At 33.0% G+C, this 22,728-nt stretch overlaps 1 protein-coding gene across 9 annotated transcripts in view; it reads left to right on the top strand.

Moving 5' to 3' along the window:
- The window catches only part of LRBA (LPS responsive beige-like anchor protein), a 754,452-nt gene that overhangs the window by 536,547 nt on the left and 195,177 nt on the right, over positions 1–22,728 (top strand). For all 9 annotated transcript variants that reach the window (XM_012552173.3, XM_023505940.2, XM_031943309.1 and 6 more), the window contains one exon: positions 962–1,074. In XM_012552173.3, coding sequence (XP_012407627.1) covers positions 962–1,074 — 113 coding nt within the window. The remainder of the gene's footprint in view (positions 1–961; positions 1,075–22,728) is intronic.

The following is a 22,728-nucleotide window of genomic DNA, read 5'->3' as shown; positions in this document are numbered from 1 at the left end:
TGCAAGGAAGCAAAGAAAGGTTATAAATTTTTTTTACTATTATATATCCTTTCTTAAACTGGAAATTTATTGTTACATATTTTGAATCCTTCTTGATGTTGTTATTATTTCTATGTTATGGAAGTATTTCAGCATCAGCATCACTTATAAATGTCATGGATTCCTCTTATCTGTTACCAAACTGTGATGATCTTAGATGCATTAAAGTAGACCAAAAGGTATATTCACATGGCTCATATAGTGAATAATTTCTGTCATGTCTTTGCCACTATTTAGCTATGGCTCATCATGGCTGATCAATTAACTTATATTGGCCTTGGATTTTTCATTTATAAGATTTTGCTCTGAGTGATTTCCAAGGTTCTTTTCCCTTTTGGAAATGTATAATTCTAAGTTTGTATTTGAATATGTAGCTGCATAGAGCAGCTTTACTAAAATGAGAGGAAAATGGAATTGTGCAATGCTGTGTGAGGGGAAGATATTTACACTGAATTAATGAATATGTTTGGTTTAGAGTATAAATGCAGGAGTTTATTAAAATGACCCATAATTTGAGTGATTAAAAAGCTTATTTAATTGTTTTACTTAATGCGTTAAATAGGTTTTTTTTTTAATATAATCCGTGAAATATGTAAAAGGTATATTTGGGATCATTTAAAATTGGTAAAATAGTAAGGATGAAATGTATCCTCATCATGAAATCAGAGAATTTTAGAGTTAGAAAGGAATATAGAGACTTGGGAGTCCAATTGTCTAATTGGCTTGTGAGGAAACTGAAGCTCTAAATCACTTGTGCAAATGACTGAGGCTGAGGGGAGAAAGAAGTGAGGGGGTGAAAATCCTTCAGGATATGTTTTAGTAGGATCTACAAGAGGATAGAGAAGGCTAGCCAATGGTGTAAATTGTTTATCTTCTCTATCTCCCCTATGCCTTTTTAAATAGTTTTCTTTTCTTCTAACAGGACGTACCTACAATGATTTAAATCAGTATCCTGTATTCCCTTGGGTGTTAACTAACTATGAATCAGAAGAGTTGGATCTTACATTGCCCAGCAACTTCAGGGATTTGTCTAAGGTGACTTTTCATTCCTATGATTTATATCTAATATTTTAAAGAGAGATATATGATAGATAAAGGAATATTTGTCCTATATTTAAGTGGATATAGATCTGTGTGTATATATCAGATATATTTCTGTCTATGAATATGTAAACACTGGATATGTAGGGGATATATGATATGTATGTATGCGTGTGTGTGTATATACACACAGAATAACTACAAAAAATATATACAAAAAAAAATACAAACAGTAAGGGAGGTATGTGCTTTTTTTGTTTGTTGTTGAGTCATTTTAATTACGTCCAGATCTGTGGCACGATTTGGGATTTTCTTGGCAAAAATACTGGAGTACTTTGTTATTTTTTTCTTTAGCTCATTTTTACAGATGAGTAACTGAGGCGGCCACAGTCACACAATAAATATCTGAAACTAAGTTTGAACTCAGGAACCAGAATCTTCTTGACTTCAGGTCCTCTGTCCATTGCACCACTTATTGCTTCCCAGTTATGTCTATACATTTATCTTATAACTAAATTTGAGATAGATATAAAATATATCTGTATTTCTCTATCTATATCTGTTTAACACTTAGGCTAATAATTACTTGAAAGGTAGTATGAGAACATCAAAAGGAACTTTGCATTTACAAATTTTTTGATCTTGAGGTTAATATAGAGCCTCAGTTTACTTGTCAATAAAATAACAATAATGATAATCTACCTTACTTATTTCCCAGAGTATTATGATCCCAGTAATCAAATGGGAAAGATATGAAAGGGCTTTTAAAGTGATAAGCACTATACAAATCTTTATATTACTTCTGTTCTAACAGATGAACAGCTTACAAGCAGAAGTTGCTATGTGAAAAATAATGTAGTTATAAAAGATCAAACCATAAATTGATAATGGTTGAGTAGCACCTCAGGCACTTAGTAGCCTGTGAACTAGGGTTGGATAAATAGATTTACAAATTGTCACTATGTGCAGAACACCGTCAACTGAATATAATCATAGATTGTAAAAAAAAAAAAAAGTTGGAGCCTCAGTAAAATAAGACTTCCTTATATAATCTCTTCATTTTTAATGTGAACTATCAGAATATTGGGAAATTATGCTCTTGATATCTTTTTAAAAACTAAATTTTAAATTCTGACTCAAGTCTCAGACTATGGATTTATTTGCTTATGTATACCAGTACCAAAATATTAAAATATTTCATGATTAGCGTCTAACTAGCAGCTTCTGTTGACTTAATATATTCTAAATAGGATAAATAAGCATGTCTCAACAGATCTGAATGACCAAGATTGTATATATCTGATTATGCTTTAATAAGCCTCAACATTTACCAATAGTTTATTCTGGAATTAATTCATAATTTAAAAAAATGTTTTTCATGGCAGAAATCAACACTTTGATTTCATTTATTATTCTAACTCTTTCCACTTAAAATAAATGTGCATCTTAGGGAATGCATTCTCTTACACTTTTAATAAAAATCCAACACACATCTTGTCTTAAAATTGGCTACTGGCTTTTAACTGTGGTTGATCAGACGACACTTCTTTATCTCTTAAATTTTAAGTACTGTTTCTGATGAATGCCAGTCCTTTTCATGTGTTCTTTAGCAGATACAACAGAAATCAGTATAACATCTAGATGTCACTGGCTAAAGGAACATTTTTTAGTTGCTCGGTAATTGCTCAGACTTTTACTAGGTGATATAGGTTTAACTTTGAATTTTCTTTCTGACTTGTAAATTCAAAATGCAAAATGAAAAATAAAAATGTCCTTGTATTTAGTTATCTTAATGGAAGGTAATATGATATCATGATTCAAGATAGATCCTAGAGTAATAATGTACAAATTCAAAAAGATATTTAAAATTATATTATAATTTTGTTTCTTTGTATGTAAATATCTTCCTCTTTATTCATATTTATTACTAAGTCTCCTGGTCAACAAACTTGAAGGTTTAACATATACAGGGTGTGGGTGGGTGGGTATGGGATGGGGGATTGGGTGAGGGGGTATGTATGGGTGTGTGTGTAAGAGCTGCTGCTGTGTATATGATAGATTATTGCAAGATTTTATTTTGCTTTTACTATTACCGTTCCTATGTAGAAAATCTAATTTAGGAGCTTATAAGAAGGTATTTTACTTTAAAAAAAATATTTGCAACTGTTTAGAGTTACAGTCCTTTTGATATATAAATGAATTTGGTTTTTTGGTTAATAATATCAGTTTTTAAAGCACTGCAACACATAGGTTAACCCCACACTTAATTTAAACCGCCTTCAATGACATTGTTTTTTAACATTAGTCAGAAAATGATAAACTGAAGCAACTGAAATGGATTGTGGTTAATATTACTGTCAGTCTGATGAATAATCCTGACATATACCAGCAGCTCACTGCCAGTCAGTAATCCTCCTCAAACATAAGTGTTTATTATCTACCCAGTCTGATTACATTTAGAAGTGAACGCTACTTATTATTTACAAATATCATATTCTTGAATTTGCATAATCTACTTGTTTTCATACAAGAATGTGAGCCTTTTTCCTGTTCTATTTTTGTCTATATTTGATTAATTGGATATAAGGGGGACAGGAGCTAATATGCAGAATATTTGCAAAAAAATTATTTGAAAGTATCCAGCTATGAGTAGAATTGAAAAATCTTCAGATTATCTTTATTTTGGGAAACCACAGATCTGATTCTCTGATTTTTATTTATATGCTCTCTATATTACTTAAAGTAGGACATTTAAAAAAAAACATACTTAATTCTTTACCTTCACTTTTGCTACATAGATATAACAACATAATTTTCTCATTCCTTGTAATGTTTTTAATTGTCTTGTACACATGTAATAGTAATTTACAGTAATGTGAATAACAATGTCTTTTGTTTAAGTTTCTAAAAGCCTGAGTAACCTATTTCAATTCAACAAATGTATTGTCATATAATTCATTAATTTATTGAGAACTTATGGTGCCTGCTTTTCCGAGAGAGCTAAGTAATTTTGTGATTTGCCCAAAGAAAACCAGTAAGTGTTGGACTGTAGTTTCAAATTCCAATTGATCCTGATTCCATATGCAATGTTCTTTTCATTATATAAAGCTGCTTCTGAGTTTTTTGAAAAGGGGAAAGAATAATTTGTAGATACTGCAGACCCTTAAGCATATTGTTGAGCCCTAAAAATTTTCTGAAATAAGTATAAAATAGTTTTCTAATTTCTCAAATTATGACAATTTCCCAAATTATTCTCTATCAATAGATAGAAAATCCATAGAACTTATCTATTAGTATGTATATTTATGACAGATAGTACAGATAGATAAAAGATAAGACTCTGAATAAACAGGATAATGGGCTATATTAATTTCAGAAAATTTCACTGCTCTTTTAATAACCCCAAGTTTCTCCCCAAAACAAAGCTTATCATTTTAATCCTAGTAATCTATTGGTAATGTGTGACTCAGACACTGAAGATAGTGGTCGCTGCAAAATTAAAACAAATTTAAAAATCAAAATTAAACAAATATCAATATTATTCATATATAATTATTAATTAATAATAAATAATAATATTGTTAAATTAAATAAATTAGTTAAAATTAAAATTTAAAAAATTAAAAAATTATTGTCACTCAGTGGTCATTGAATAGGGTTATCAATCAACTAGCAAACATATTAAATGCCTACTATGTGCCAGACACTGTGCTAGACATAGAGAGGAGAGGGGAGTAGCAGCTCATTGAAACAGAGAATCAGAGACTTACCACTGGAAGTGACCTCACATGTCATCTTATCTAAATCCTAATTTATAGATGAATAAACCTTCGTCTCCGAGAGGTTTGGTCATTTGAACTTATGGTGTGGTATAGCTAGGATTCTAACCTAGGTCACCTGGGGAACTTTAAAGAACAGTGCTAAGATGTCATGACAGAGGTATGATGAAAAAGCTGATGGACTACTTAAAGGTACAGGTCAGGTGGAGAACCTGAGCATGATATAGGTATTATTGTGATAACAATAAAAATCAATGAGAAGATTGGATCTATGCTTAGTGGAGAAGACTTGGAAAATTTTCACAAGTGGTCAGTCATGCTTAGGTTATGGTCTTTGTCACTAGAAAGAATGTCCATATTGATAAGTTCATAAATCCATTTCAGTAAATTCAGTTTATCACATTGCCTTGCACTTTGATATATATCCAGATGTATTTTTCAGTTAATATGTTTCCGTGTTTTGTTGTTTGGAGCAAAATTAACTTTTTAGTCTTTCATCTATTTCCTCTGCTGTGGTATGAAATTTACAGTTGATTTCTTTGTTGAACCTCGAGAATGTTATTTTCTGCCAATCTGAGCTCAATTAGAAGCCTTTGGAATTTATTAGCTGGCCCAAGCCAGCTAAGTGGTGCAATAGATAGTGTGCCAGGCCTGGAATCAGAAAGGCTCCTCCTCCATATCCAGCCTTAGACACTGGCTTCGTGACTCTGGGCAAGTCACTTAACCCTATTTGTCTCAATTTTCTTTTCAAAAATGAGCTGGAGAAGGAAATAACAAACCATTCTAGTGTCTTTGTTGGAAAGCCCCAAATAAGACCATGAAAAGTTGGACATTACTGGAAAATGACTGAATAACAACAAAAGAAACTATTTTATAACTGTTTCTGTTCCTTTTTGAAAAAAGCAAATCCAAGTAGGAATTCCATTATCTATAGAATATAGTATCTATAGAATAGTATCTGAATTTTAAGATGATTTTTTAAAAAATTATGAATGTTAAAGCTTTTATACACAAAGAGCTGATAAATGGGATCTGGTAGAGTTTCAGGGAGTTTGTTGTATCAAGGAATTAGAACAATTTCCCTTGCACTTAAATGAACAAAGTGCTTCTGCTACCTCCTCCTTCTTCTATAGAGCCTTGTGGGGAATTGGGGTGTAATGAACTCTTTTTTCCCTCAAAACCTAACTTTACTATTTGTTTTATATATGTGTATTTATGTGTATGTATATGTAATTTTTAGTGTATGTATATATTTTACATTATGTACTTCTTACTTTCTTTCAAATTGACCATGAAAGTCCAGAACCTCAATAAATCAATCAATCAGTAAATATTTATTAAATATCAGGCACTGGACTAAGTGTTGGGGATACTGTGTTAATCTTTAAATATAATAAAATAGTAATGTTACTTTGCATTCTGTAGTTTGTTGAGTTTTTTTTTTAATGTAACCAGTCTTATCAGTCTTGCCATTCAAAATTTCCCCCATACACATACTTCAGAAAGATTCAACATGACAAGAATACAAGATTGATCATTTCCAATAGCTTTTGATGATCATTTAAACCTTTTGCCTTAGTTGAAAAGTAGTTCAGGCTATGTGCTAACACATTCTGGCCTAACACTTAATAGCACCAATTCATATTAAAGATTTTTACCTCAAATACCCATACTAATTCTTGGTTGATTCCACAGGGAAGAGAATGGGAAGGGGGGTGAGCAGAATTGGAAAGATTAACAGTATTTATTGAGCTGGTTTGCATGATTTATGCTAAATACAAATCATCTCAGCGTTGTAAATCATTTTCAAAATTAATTTAATATGAGAAAATTTTGTTTGAGTTCCTAAATTAGTTATATATTTTTATTAATCTATAGATACAGTTTATATGTATGTGTATAATGTGTGTATATATGCATAAATATACATACACATACATACATACAATTATTTATCTGTAGATAGTTATATATCCTTGTTCCTTGAAGGGACAATACTTTCAGTACTTATTCCTAGCCTTGCATTTAGCCTCATGATAATCTGTCATTAAAGTATTGTTCAGCTTACAGTTACCAATTTACATGTATTTAGCAAATTTATATATCTGCTACAGTAAAATTATATATCATTTATTATAGTTGGATAACAGAATAAGAATGTTTTTACTAAGTTCAAAACGAGTATTTGAGATGATTTAGAATATAGAAGGTAAAATAAGTAAAATAGAATACTTATTCTCTAGATATTAAAATGAAATGATAGAGTGTTTACATGGTTAAAACCACTTGAGAGAGAGCATTTTCCAGAGATCCAAAACTATCCTGTTATTTGAAAATAAAAGTATGTATTTGTTAGCTCTGAAAGCCTCAGTGCCTCTGATGGAATTTTTTTCCCCAGGCAATATTAAGTAAAATCTAGAGTATGTGAAGATAAGTGCCAAACCATTTCAACTTTACACACCATATGACAAAATACCCTAAGAGCCAAGGTTGGATAAAAATGCTGATCAGCCTGTTTATTATACTTGTCATTTAGACAAAGGAGTTACTATAATAGAAACAGAATTGTTGCTTACACCCTGTTTTTTTGTTTTTTTTTTTTTAATGAATCTTTCCAGGATGTTTATTTGTATTGTTTCTTTAGAAAACAGAAGACCCCCCTCTCCCCCCACAAAAAAAAAATGTGTAATTATCTATCCGCTTCTCTACAGATAGAAAGATATCACACATATATCCTTACTCTTCAACCCCACATAGGCGTATGTGTATATTTACATATACACATACATAGACATGTATGTGTGTATGTGTGTGTGGTGTGTGTGTATTCTTTTAGACAAGAATGAATATTTTTACTTCTCAGGTTAGAGTTAACATACATAGAATGCTCCAGTTGACTATCACTGTTCCCTATGCACATGAATGAGAAGAGAAATCATGCAGTGACCTTAGATGATGTTATGTTCTCTTTTTAGTATGTTTTTCTTTCCTAGCAAACTACAAATTCCCCTCTGCCTCTTCTTATCCTTCCTACTCCCCACCTTACTCACCCCCACCTCTCCCTGAGATGTTTTCTAGGCATTTAGCTTAACGATGGCATAGAATTAAAGTGATTTATGGTTATATTTACCAGTTTATATGAGTATACATTTTTTATCTCTCTTGTACTCCTAAGTCAGTGTCGGGTAACTTGTGGACAAGATTTGGGAAATAGACAAAGTTCAATTAATGAAAAGTTGTCTTTCTCACATTGTAACAAATAGTCTGGCAACTCTTTTATCGATTTATAAAATGCATTCTCACTATCAACCAAACCATTTTAGGGTCATCTAACATAGTATAACTTTTTCCTGAATTTTTCACTCATCATATTCACCTTAACCCTAAATCCCCCTTTTCTATCTTGGATTCCAGTCTACACTGCACTCCTAAAACCAGATTAAAATGTCATTTGATTATGTTTAAGAGGATAAATAAAAATGCAACATACATAATGCAGATTCATGCATTTCTTAGACAATATGTATAGCCTGCAGGGATGCTCTGGAAGACTGTAGTCCTTTTCTATATTATTCTTGTTTTGTGTTGGAAAACGAGAACCACAAGATTTTATTGCAGAAAGGTCTTAAATTTGAGTAGTTTCTCTAGACTGAACCATGTTCAGGTTTCATTTGGCCAAAGTTTTATCAAAAAAGTTTCTTCCTTGGAAATCTATTGAACTATTGTCCTTTAGGGTTATTGTATCCTGCCAAAAGTTTGCTTTTCTTTGATCCTTTATAATTAATTATCTTTTTTTCACTACAATGAGAGAGTTGGATGAAGTGAAGTAAGTTTAACTGTTAAGTCTTTTGATCTTATTATCTCTTTCAATGTTCCTGGCTTCTAGAAACCAAAACCAAAGCCAAAAATTTAATTGTTGCCATCTCCATCTGCCTTTCAGACATCTCAGATTAGATGTCCAATAGACATAAATAAAAGTCTATATCAAAACAGAACTCATTACCTTTCCCCCTGAATTATCCCCTTTTACCTTCCCTGTTACTGTAGGTACTAACACTATCCTCCCAGTCCCTCAGGCTCACAACCTAGGAGTTATGGACTCCTCACTATCTCTCCTTTCCCTTCCCTATATTTAAGCTATTGCCAAGGCCTGTCAGTTTCACCTCTGGAACAGCTCTAAAATAAGTCCCCTTCTCCTCTTTGACACTACCATCCTTGTCACCTCATACCTGAACTATTGTAATAGCTTGCAGATGGATCTGCCTGCCTCAAGTCTCTCCCATTATAGCCTGCCTGCCTTCTGCCAAACTGATTTTCCTAAAGCTCGGACACAATCAAGTTATTCCCCACCTCCATTCCATGCCCCACTCAATAAACTCTGTGGCTCCCTGGAATTCTCTCTCTGCCATATATACTGCTATTCAGTGTCACTAGCTTCCTTTACCCAGGCATATGTGTAAATAAAAAACTATAATGTGTGTGTGTGTGTGTGTGTGTGTGTGTATGTATGTATATAGATACATAATATACAGATACATAGATACACAAATATATCTTTATTTAAGTAGCCTGCTTGGGAGAGGTAGGGAGATGAAAGAGGAAAAAAAGAATAAAGTTTAAAAAGTGTTCATCAGAGAACAAAAAATCCTACAAGGAAGTAAAGAAAATATGGACATTCATGAAAATGATTTCTTCTACTATTATATATCCTTTCTTGAACTTGTAATTTATCGTTATATATTTTGATTCCTCCCTAATGTGCTGCTGGGCACTTGACAGTGTACTGTTTTTGTCTTGTCTTGTTTTGTTTTGTTTTCCTTTTCTGTTTTTCTTTTTTTATTCTATTTCTAAATAAAATAAAAATCAGGAAAAAAAAAGATGCTTCCCATTTTCCATTTTCATACTATGTAGATGTTATTATGAGGTGATTTTCAAGAATGTACCAGGGTCATAAGTAAAATTATAAAGTAAGTATAGTCATTTCCTTTCCCATCACTTTCCAATATTTTCTCAGGTTTTGTTTTAAAACTCTCTCTGGCCCTTAATTTTGAGTTCCTTTCTTATTCTTTGACTTTCCTAGGCCCTCACTGTTGACCTCTGCCTAAGTCTGCTTTGCCCCTTTCTTCAGAATTACTAATGCTTTCTTATTATTTCTTCCCTTCTGCCAACAATTTTTTAAAGAATTCTTTTGTGTAGGTCTGCTTTTTATTATCAAATGAAAGAATGAATTATTTAATGTTGTAATGAATAATTTGCATTTTAAAAGAGAAACTTTCTTAGTACCAATGAATTTCTAATTACTGGAATTTCTATAGTGCCTTTGCCTAGTCCTAGCTTACTGTTTGCTACCTAATTTATGAAATCAAAATACTTGACCTCTGTTGAAATGATACATCTTCAGCACTTTCAACTGAGGATGAATCCTCCTCCTCAATGTTCTACTTTTTCCCCAGTTATCCTTTTATCTTTTATTTTTAAAATATTTTTCTCAGTTGTATTTTATTTTTCCAAATACATGTAAAAATAGTGTTCAACATTCATTTTTGTAAAATTTTCTGTTCCAAATTTTTCTTCCTCCTTCCATTATCTCCCCTTTCCCAAGATAGGAAGCAATCTGATATAGGTTAAACATATTCAATCCTTTAAAACATATTTCATATTTGTTGTGCAAGAAATATTAGACCAAAAGGGAAAAAACCGCAAGAAAGAAAAAGCAAATAAACAAACAAACAAAAAATAAAATGTCAGCGTACTTTGATCCACATTTAGTCTCCATATATCTCTCCCTGGATATGGATGGCATTTTCCATCCCAAGTGTATTGGAATTGCCTTGAATCATTATTGATAAGAGCCAGGTTCATCATAGTTGATCATTACATAATCAATCTTGTTGCTGTGTACAATGTTCTCTTGTCAGCCTATTTTTCTAAATTACATAACTCCTTTTCATGCATTCTAGAGTTCAACCAAACTTTCCTGTTTGATATTTCTTGTACACAGTGTTACATTTTCCACTTGGGAATCTTTTCATAAGCTGACCCTGTTCTTAGAACCCTCTTGGTTCCCACTATTGACTCTTGAGAATCTTGACTTTTGTAACGCTCAGCTCAGTGCTTCCTCCTACAAGAGATCTTTGCTCATCACTTCAAGTGTTAAATATAATGTCTTCAAATATTTACTTCATCTTTATTTTAAATATGTTGTATTTGCTTATGTGTTTGCCTGTTGTTTTCCCCCATAGGACCATGTTTTATTTTTATCTTTATGGCACCATGGCCTAAAAGATTACTTGGCACATGGTTAGTAGCTAAATTAATAAATGCTGACCTATTTTAGTTTAATTTAATCATGTTATCCTCTGTAAAATAATAAGGTAGGAGATTTAGATTATGAGATGGGGAGCTCCCTGAGAGCAGGGACTGGCTTTTGCCTTGCTTTGTATCCTCAGCACTTACCACAAGGCCTGGCTTATAATAATAGGTGCTAGCACTTACCACAGGGCCTGGCTTATAATAATAGGTGCTTATAGTTGGTTGTTGACTAGTTTTGCCTCTAATTGGTTGTGTAATCTTGGGTAGGACACTTAACCTCTCTAAAGCTCACCACCTTTCCAATGAGAAAAGTAGAGTAATTGATTTCAAAACTTCTTTCCATCCTTAAAATTCAATAGATGTTAAGTAGAGTTATGCTCATAAATATTTAACAACTGGCATTCTATGAGAAAATAATTTAACACTATCAAAGGCTATAGGAGATAGCAATTTCAAGTAAGATAAAGTAGGAAGCCAAACTCCTGAGTTTAAAGGACAAAGAGAAGAAAGGAAACAAGAGAGGTTGATAGTAAGGAATTTAACCTTGAAAGGCAGCAGACTTTAGTGTAAGTTCCTTGTGAGGAAATATTACTTCATTTTTTTGTATCTTCAATGTCTAGGTACTTAATAATTTTTTGTGGATTGATTGGATCTCTTCCCTCTTTGTTTTACAAATGAGAAAATTGAGTCCTGTGAGATAATTTGCCTAAGGCTTTACATTTAATCTTTAAGATCCAAATCCAGGGTTTTTCCTGATGAAAGTGTATACACACACCATACACAAAGAAAAATGATTACAAATACAAATAAGTGTAGTGGTTAGTGATTCTTATTTCTTCTTTAGTTCTCACTTTCCTTTCTTGAATCTCATTCTGCTGTTTCCGGCTACTACACCTAAAGCATTTGATTCTGTTATTTCTCAGACTAGGTCCTTCAGAAATTGTTTTTCCCCCCTCCCATTTATGGAAAGAAACTGAATGTTTAAGTCCTATCCTTCTTCCCCCTTCACTTTACGGTTTCTAAGTAATAATCCAATTGGAGCAATAGATATACAGTACACCAACCCATCTAGGCCCTTACAGAATTCATTTACATTCCTGAGAGTCATCCAGATGTCAAACTCAAATTGAAAGGGTTAAGGGAGAAGGAAAGTAATCCATACATAAGATCCCTGAGGGCCACATATTGAGTTAGTTTTAAAATGCAATGTTATCTGTATTTTATTGCATTTTTATTTATTTTGTTAAATTTCCCCAATTACATTTTAATCTTGTTCTGGCTGCTCTCAGTAGCCAGGGCTGATTGACACCACTGATTTAGATTGTCATTCTCCATATTAAGCATTTCCCTGCCTCTAGGAACTGTTTATATTAGGTCATTTCTTTATCCAGTCCTAAAACAAATTTAAAATAAAGAATGATTTTAACTGTAATCAACCTAGGTCATTTAATTCCAAATTTAAATAGCATGGGATTGAAGGTAGTTCTAAAAGCAGACTGGCTACATGGCTTTGGCAGAATTTGGAGCTTTATTTTTTTATCCCAGTAAAATGAAAGTAAGAATATTTGATTGTGATGATACAGTAAAATATTTGAAAAACATTATCTAACAATAAAATGTTAAATGCAATATTTTTATTTTTTTTTTATTTTTTTTTTTTATTTAATAGCCTTTAATTTACAGGATATATATACATGGGTAACTTTACAGCATTAACAATTGCCAAACCTCTTGTTCCAATTTTTCACCTCTTACCCCCCCACCCCCTCCCCTAGATGGCAGGATGACCAGTAGATGTTAAATATATTAAAATATAAATTAGATACACAATAAGTATACATGACCAAAACGTTATTTTGCTGTACAAAAAGAATCAGACTCTGAAATATTGTACAATTAGCTTGTGAAGGAAATCAAAAATGCAGGTGTGCATAAATATAGGGATTGGGAATTCAATGTAATGGTTTTTAGTCATCTCCCAGAGTTCTTTTTCTGGGTATAGCTAGTTCAGTTCATTACTGCTCCATTAGAAATGATTTGGTTGATCTCGTTGCTGAGGATGGCCTGATCCATCAGAACTGGTCATCATCTAGTATTGTTGTTGAAGTATATAATGATCTCCTGGTCCTGCTCATTTCACTCAGCATCAGTTCGTGTAAGTCTCTCCAGGCCTTTCTGAAATCATCCTGTTGGTCATTTCTTACAGAACAGTAATATTCCATAATTTTCATATACCACAATTTATTCAGCCATTCTCCAACTGATGGACATCCATTCAGTTTCCAGTTTCTAGCCACTACAAAAAGGGCTGCCACAAACATTCGTGCACATACAGGTCCCTTTCCCTTCTTTATAATCTCTTTGGGATATAATCCCAGTAGTAACACTGCTGGATCAAAGGGTATGCACAGTTTGATAACTTTTTGAGCATAGTTCCAAACTACTCTCCAACATGGTTGGATTCGTTCACAACTCCACCAACAATGAATCAATGTCCCAGTTTTCCCACATCCCCTCCAACAATCATCATTATTTTTTCCTGTCATCTTAGCCAATCTGACAGGTGTGTAGTGGTATCTTAGAGTTGTCTTAATTAAATGCAATATTTTTAAATGATTTTAATAAAATAGCTAATAGCATGTGGAAACTTCCTGAATAACCTTTTGGCCTTAATATTAAACTTTGGTACTTTAAAATCTCTGGTTTTATTAAATGCCGTTATGCCTTTCGTCAACGTATCACAGTCCTTCTGGCTTGATAAATGATTTTCAAGAGGTATGATGGGTCAATGCCCCAGGATGGTGGAGTGGAAAAAGCACTAGATTTGAAGCAAAAACAGGGGTTCAAATCTAGCTCATGTACTTAGAACCAATTTGTTCTTGGGCAAGTTACTTCACTTCTGTGTTCTTCATCTTCCTCTGAAAAAGAGTTTTGAGGGGAGGTGACCTTGGGGAGGGGAGGTGACTAGTCACCACCAAGATTTCCATCAGAATGAAATCATTTAACAGCCCTGAAAGGTGGGTCTCTATCAGAGGAGAGTTTCAGAGTTCACCTCCATTGCTTCCCCCCAAAAGTCAAGGGAGACAGTTTCAGGGTTCATCCCTGTCATCACTAGATCCATTCTTCAAACATTTCCAGCTTGGTGTTGACTCTGACAAAACTTATAATCACTGTGTTAGCTTCAAAAACTTAGGGTCAGCTGTATATTGAAAAGTAACCATGAGAAGATGATTTTTGTGCAAATAAGACCCTTTTACTTTGGATATTAAGAGTATAAATTTTGTATATTTTGAAATTTAGCTAAACAAAGAGAAATATGGCTTCTAGTTGCAAATTATCATCAGATAAATCATAGTTAGAAAACATAAGAAAAATTCAGTTAATTTTTTTTCCTCAAAATAGACAAATGCCACTTAAAATGTAGAAGCATCTTGGAGAGTCATTTTCTTAAAGTATTCATTCTGGTCAAAGGTGAAGTTAAAAGATTTTCCTAACTAGATTAGTATCTTCTCAGTCTAAATCTTATTACCACTCTTATTCTTGTTCCAAGAGCGGAGTTTCTTCTTCAGCTTTTATCAACTTTTCAAATAGAGAATGGTTAAGCTTTTGGAAAAGGGACATTAGGGGGAGAAAAAGGATTTAGTCTTTTTTTTTTTTTTTTTTTTCCCTGTGGGTGTTATTAAATACTAGTAAAATTTTCATTTTTTCATTCTGATAAGTCTAGAAAAAATTTCACTCTGGAGAAATATTTCCTTTTAAAAATTTCTTAAAGTAGAAGGTGAAATGGAAGACAGGGAGGAATAATGTATTTCATAAATACTAGCAAAGAATCTTTCAAAGTAATGATACATGCTACAAAACTGTGGAAAGGCTGAGATGACAGGCTGTTGCCCAAAATAAAAATGTTACAGAATCATAGGATTGTAAGAGACCTGAAATCATCAGTATAGACCTCTCATTTTATACTTGTATATTATCCAGTAAAAGTATTCTTTTTAAGTGTAGTTTTTTTAGGGAAGCTGGGGAGATGTTTGTTGTTTTTCTTTCCCCAGAATCTAACTTAGTTACTCTAACAAAGTATCTGCCTAGTCAACAAATACATGCTGAATTGAAATGATTTTCCTATAGTTACAACTAGAAGTAGCAAAACATATCTTGAATGAAGGTATTTTAATTCCAAATTCAGGTAAACCTTCAGATATTACCAGTATACCATACTTTTTCATTTCATAGTTCATCATTTTCTCATTAGGTTTAGAGCTAAAAGAGATCCTTTTCTTTCTGGAGGGGTCAGTTTCCTCAGGAGGCAAGTAAACTAGGAGTTTTGTAAAATGATGACATTAGAAAACAAAATAAGCAAAACCTCTTCTTTTCTTATTCCTTCCATCTTCTGACACTCAATAAATCCTGATTTCTTCCTGATGACAATATTCTCTTTTTTGTTGGTTTTTTTTTTTTTTGTACTGGTTGTACTTTATTATTATTATTATTATTATAGCTTTTTATTGACAAAACATATGCATGGGTAATTTTTCAACATTGATCCTTGTAAACATTTCTGTTCCAATTTTTCCCTTCCTTCTCTCCACTCGCTTCCCTAGATGGCAGGCAGTCCCATACTTAAAACATGTTAAAGTATAGGTTAAATACAATACATATATACATACATACATATATATATATATATATATATATATTCACTCATTCCCCAGTGTTCTTTCACTGGGTGTAGCTGGTTCTGTTTATACCGATCAATTGGAACTGATTTGGATCCTCTCATTGTTGAAGAGAGCCACGTCCATCAGAATTGATCATCATGTAGTATTGTTATTGAATTGTATAATCATCTCCTGGTTCTGCTTATTTCACTCAGCAGCAGTTCATGCAAGTCTCTCCAGGCCTCTCAAATCATCCTGCTGGTCATTTCTTACAGAGCAATAATATTCCATAACATTCATATGCCACAATTTATCCAGCCATTCTCTAATTGATGGGCATTCATTCGTTTTCCAGTTTCTAGTCACTACAAAAAGGGCTGCCACAAATTTTTTTTTTTTTTTTTTTTTTTTTTTTTTTTTTTTGCTTATACGGGTCCCTTTCCTTCTTTAAGATCTCTTTGGGATAAAAGCCCAGTAGTAACACTGCTGGATCAAAGGGTATGCACAATTTGATAACTTTTTGAGCATAGTTCCAAACTGCTCCCCAGAATGGTTGGCTCCATTCACAACTTCACCAACAATGCATCAGTGTCCCAGTTTTCCCACATCCTCTCCAACATTCATCATTATCTTTTCCTGTCATTTCCTGTCAATCTGACAAGTGTGTAGTGCTATCTTACAATTGTCTTAATTTGCATTTCTCTGATCAATAATGGTTTGGAACACCTTTTCATACAAGTAAAAATAGTTTTAATTTCATCATCTGAAAATTATCTGTATATATCCTTTGACCATTTATCAATTAGAGAATGACTTGATTTCTTATAAATTGGAGTCAATTCTCTATATATTTTGGAGATGAGGCCTTTATCAGAATCTTAAACTGTAAAAATGTTTTCCCAGTTTATTGCTTCCCTTGTAATCTTGTCTGCATGAATTTTGTTTATACAAAAGCTTTTTAACTTGATGTAATCAAAATTTTCTATTTTGTGATCAATAACAATCTCTAGTTCTTCTTTGGTCACAAATTCCTTCCTCCTCCACAAGTCTGAAAGGTAAACTATCCTATGTTCTTGTAATTTATTTATAATCTCATTCTTTATGTCTAAATCATGAATCCATTTTGATCTTATCTTGTGTATGGCATTAAGTTTTAAGTTTTTGCCATACTAATTTCCAATTTTCCCAGCAGTTTTTGTCAAATAGTGAATTCTTATCCCAAAAGTTGGGGTCTTTGGGTTTGTCAAATACTAGATTGCTATAGTTATTGACTATTTTGTCCTGTGAACCTAACCATTCCACTGATCAGCTAGTCTATTTCTTAGCCAATATCAAATGGTTTTGGTGACTGCTGCTTTATAATATAGTTTTAGATCAGGTACAGCTAGGCCACCTTCATTTGATTTTTTTTCCATTAGTTCACTGGTTGTACTTTCATTTATAACTATTACTACTTTCAAAGTCAATATACTTCTTGTTCCCCATTATCACTTTTTGATTTCCTCAACCCCCTACTCTTTTTTTTTTAAACCGTTCTTTGAGATTAATTTAGTTAAAATATATCACTTAATCCAGATTCTGTGTTTTATGAATATTTTACTTGCATGGTAAAAAATTCTGAATTTCTTTTATCTGATCATAATTTATCTTTCATTTCTTTCTAAGCCTAACCCCTCCCAATTTTTTAGCCAGCCTACTTTTTCTATGGTCTCCTTTCCCATTCTTGACCCTTTGTTGAATCAGTTAAGCTATACTGTCTTGTACTTTTGAATTCCTTATTCCTGTATCCTGTCATTTTTTTTCTTGTTTATATGCTCCCGAGCAGATAGAAGGGAATTACAGAACTGTTGACAGGGTCCACTATAAATTCATAGGTAATTATTTTTTAAATGAGTCTTCTTTAATTTAAAGCAAGGTTTTAATCTCCTTATTAGGTTCTGTGTCCTACTCACCATGATACCATTTCCATTCCTTTTCTTTGCTTAAGCCTTCTGTGTCATTCTCTGACTACTTATTAGTGAAGACTAGGTATCAAAAAACTGAGACTATTACTAAGGGCTTTCTCTTCCTTTTTATCACCTTCATCTCATATCTTCTGACATTCTCCATTATCTCCTCCTTCATTCTGGTCTCTCACAGTGACTTTTCTGCTTACCAAAGTAAACTCTTCTACATGTACTCATGATCTCCTCCCTTTATATGCCCGCCACCAAATCACACCATTCCCTACCCCCATTGTAATAATTTATTTTCTGTTTCCTATTTTCTTCCCTGCTGCCTGCAATACTACCAAGGTCTCAACCTTCTTTTAAAAAATATATTCATTAGATCTTATCTATCCTAGAATGCCAATTATTATCCTGTAATTCTTTTCTCAGTTAATTCCTTGAAAAAGTTACAGAAACCAACTAACTTTTCTTTTTTTCTTTTTTTATTATAATAACTTTTTATTGACAGAACCCATGCCAGGATAATTTTTTATAACATTATCCCTTGCACTCACTTCTGTTCCGATTTTTCCCCTCTCTCCCTCCACCCCTTCCCCTAGATGGCAAGCAGTCCCATATATGTTGAATATGTCGCAGTATATCCTAGATAAAATACATGTGTGCAGAACCAAACAGTTCTCTTGTTGCACAGGAAGAATTGGATTCAGAAGATAAAAATAACCTGGGAAGAAAGACAAAAATGCAAACAGTTTACATTCATTTCCCAGTGTTCTTTCTTTGGGTGTAGCTGCTTCTGTCCATCATTGATCAACTGAAACTGAATTAGGTCTCTTTGTCAAAGAAATCCACTTCCATCAGAATACATCTTCATACAGTATCGTTGACATATATAATGATCTCTTGGTTCTGCTCATTTCCCTCAGCATCAGTTCATGTAATTCTCTCCAAGCCTCTCTGTATTCATCCTGCTGGTCATTTCTTACAGAACAATAATATTCCATAACATTCATATACCACAATTTATTCAACCATTCTCCAACTGATGGACATCCATTCATTTTCCAGTTTCTAGCCACTACAAACAGGGCTGCCACAAACATTTTGGCACATACAGGCCCCTTTCCCTTCTTTAGTATCTCCTTGGGGCATAAGCCCAGTAGTAACACTGCTGGGTCAAAGGGTATGCACAATTTGATAACTTTTTGGGCATAATTCCAGATCGTTCTCCAGAATGGTTGGATTCGTTCACAACTCTACCAACACTGCATCAGTGTCCCAGTTTTCCCACATCCCCTCCAACATTCGTTGTTATTTTTTCCTGTCATCTTAGCCAATCTGACAGGTGTGTAGTGGTATCTCAGAGTTGTCTTAATTTGCATTTCTCTGATTAATAGTGATTTGGAACACTCTTTCATATGAGTGGTAATAGTTTCAATTTCATCATCTGAAAATTGTCTGTTCATATCCTTTGACCATTTATCAATTGGAGAATGTCTTGTTTTCTTATAAATGAGAATCGGTTCTCTATATATTTTGGAAATGAGGCCTTTATCAAAACCTTTAACTGTGAAGATGTTTTTCCAGTTTGTTGCTTCCCTTCTAATCTTGTTTGCATTAGTTTTTTTTGTATAGAAGCTTTTTAATTTGATGTAATCAAAGTTTTCTATTTTGTGATCAATAATAATCTCTAGTTCGTCTTTGGTCACAAATTTCTTCCTCCTCCACAAGTCTGAGAGATAAACTATCCTATGTTCGAATTTATTTATAATCTCGTTCTTTATGTCTAAATCATGGACCCATTTTGATCTTATCTTGGTATACAGTGTTAAGTGTGGCTCCATGCCTAATTTCTGCCATACTAGTTTCCAGTTATCCCAGCAGTTTTTGTCAAATAATGAATTCTTATCCCAAAAGTTAGGATCTTTGGGTTGGCAAACACTAGATTGCTGTAGTTGACTATTCTGTCTTGTGAACCTAACCTGTTCCACTGATCAACTAATGTATTTCTTAGCCAATACCAAATGGTTTTGGTGACTGCTGCTTTATAATATAGTTTTCGATCAGGTACGCTAGGCCACCTTCATTTGATTTTTTTTTTTCATTAATTCTTTTGAGATTCTCGACCTTTTATTATTCCATATGAATTTTGTTGTTATTTTTTCTAGATCATTAAAATATTTTCTTAGAAGTCTGATTTGTATAGCACTAAATAAATAGATTAGTGTAGGGAGTATTGTCATCTTTATTATATTCACTTGGCCTATCCAAGAGCACTTAATATTTTTCCAATTATTTAAGTCTGACCTTATTTGTGTGGAAAGTTTTTTGTAATTTTGCTCATATAATTCCTGACTTTCCTTTGGTAGATAGATTCCCAAATATTTTATGCTGTTGACAGTTATTTTGAATGGAATTTCTCTTTGTATCTCTTGCTGTTGGATTTTGTTGGTGATGTATAAATATGCTGAGGATTTATGGGGATTTATTTTATGCCCTGCAACTTTGCTAAAGTTATGGATTATTTCTAATAGCTTTTTAGTAGAATCTCTGGGGTTCTCTGAGTATACCATCATATCATCTGCAAAGAGTGATAGTTTGATTTTCTCATTGCCTACTTTAATTCCTTTAATCTCTTTCTCGACTCTTATTGCCGAGGCTAGTGTTTCTAATACAATATTGAATAATAATGGTGACAGTGGGCAACCTTGCTTCACTCCAGATCTTACTGGGAAAGGTTCCAATTTTTCCCCATTGCATATGATGTTTACTGATGGTTTTAAATATAGGCTCCTGACTATTTTAAGAAAAAGTCCATTTATTCCTATGCTCTCAAGTGTTTTCATTAGGAATGGATGTTGGATTTTATCAAATGCTTTTTCTGCATCTATTGAGATGATCATATGTTTTTTGTTAGTTTGGTTATTGATATAGTCAATTATGCTAGTAGTTTTCCTAATATTGAACCAGCCCTGCATTCCTGGTATAAATCCTACTTGGTCATAGTGTATTATCCTGGGGATGATTTTCTGTAATCTTTTTGCTAATATTTTATTTAATATTTTAGCATCGATATTCATTAGGGAGATTGGTCTATAATCTTCTTTCTGTTTTCAGCCTACCTGGTTTAGGTATCAGTACCATGTCTATGTCGTAAAAGGAGTTTGCTAGGACTCCTTCAAGCCCTATTTTTTCAAATAGTTTATTTGGAGTTGGAATTAATTGTTCTTTAAATGTTTGGTAGAATTCACATGTAAATCCATCTGGTCCTGGGGATTTTTTCTTAGGGAGTTGGTTAATAGCTTGTTCTATTTCTTTTTCTGAGATGGGACTGTTTAGGATATTTATTTCTTCCTCTGTTAATCTGGGCAAGCTATATTTTTGAAGGTATTCTTCCATTTCATTTAAGTTGTCGAATTTATTACCATAAAGTTGGGCAAAGTAATTCCTAATTATTGCTCTAATTTCCTCTTCATTAGTGGTGAGTTCTCCCTTTTCATTTTTAATAACAATTTGATTTTCCTCTTTCCTTTTTTAAATCAGATTTACTAAGGGTTTGTCTATTTTGTTGGTTTTTTCATAGAACCAACTCTTAATTTTATTAATTAATTCAATAGTTTTTTTACTTTCAATTTTATTGATCTCTCCTTTCATTTTTACAATTTCAAGTTTAGTGTTTGACTGGGGGGTTTTAATGTGTTCCTTTTCTAGAATTTTTATTTGCAAGCCCAATTTGTTGACCTTCTCTTTCTCTACTTTATGCAAGTAGGCCTCTAGAGATATGAAATTTCCCCTTATTACCGTTTGGCTGCATCCCACACATTTTGGTATGATGTCTCATTATTGTCGTTTTCTTGGGTGAAGTTATTATTTATATGATTTGCTGTTTCACCCAATCTTTCTTTAGTATGAAGTTATTTAGTTTACAATTATTTTTTGGTCTACTTTTCCCTGGCTTTTTGTTGAATGTAATTTTTATTGCATCGTGGTCTGAAAAGGATGCATTTACTATTTCTGCCTTACTGCATTTGAGTTTGAGGTTTTTATGTCCTAATATATGGTCTATTTTGGTATAGGTTCCATGAACTGCTGAAAAGAAAGTGTACTCCTTTTTGTCTCCATTTTGTTTTCTCCAGAGATCTATCATAGCTAACTTTTCTAGTATTCTATTTACCTTTTTGACTTCTTTCTTATTTATTTTGTGGTTTGATTTATCCAATTCTGAGAGTGCAAGGTTGAGATCTCCCACTATTATAGTTTTGCTGTCTAACAATTAGACAACAACTAATACAAGTAATACAATTTCTCTTTTAAGAATTTAGATGCTGCACTACTTGGTGCATATATGTTTAATATTGATAATGCTTCATTATCTATGCTACCTTTTCGCAAGATATAATGCCCTTCCTTATCCTTTTCCTTATTCTTATTTCCTTATTCCTTGTTCTTTTAATTAGATCAATTTTTGTTTTTGCTTGATCTGAGATCAAGATGGCTACCCCTGCTTTTTTGACTTTACCTGAAGCATATTAGATTTTGCTCCAACCTTTTACCTTTACTCTGTATGTATCTCCCTGCTTCAGGTGTGTTTCCTGTAAACAACATATTGTAGGATTCTGGCTTTTAATCCATTCTGCTAACTGATTCCTCTTTATGGGGGAGTTTACCCCGTTCACATTTATTTTTAAAATTACCAATTCTGTATTACTTGCCATCTTGTTAACCCCTGTTTATTCTTTTCTCCATTCTTTCCCCTTTACCCCCCTTCCCAGTATTAAACTTGTGAGCACCACTTCTCACAGCCCTCCCTTTTTAGAATCCCTCCTCCCCCTATCTTACTCCTTTCCCTCACAGTTTCTGTATTCCCTTCTGCTTAGCTTATTCCTTTTTTTTTTTCACTTTTCTCTTCTCACTTTTTAATGAGATTGGAGAAGTTTCACCATAAATTGAATA

Source organism: Sarcophilus harrisii, chromosome 6 (genome assembly GCF_902635505.1).
Source record: "Sarcophilus harrisii chromosome 6, mSarHar1.11, whole genome shotgun sequence".
Lineage (NCBI taxonomy): Eukaryota > Metazoa > Chordata > Mammalia > Dasyuromorphia > Dasyuridae > Sarcophilus > Sarcophilus harrisii.
Note: the sequence above shows the minus strand (reverse complement) of the source record. Positions and strands in the feature narration are given on the sequence as shown.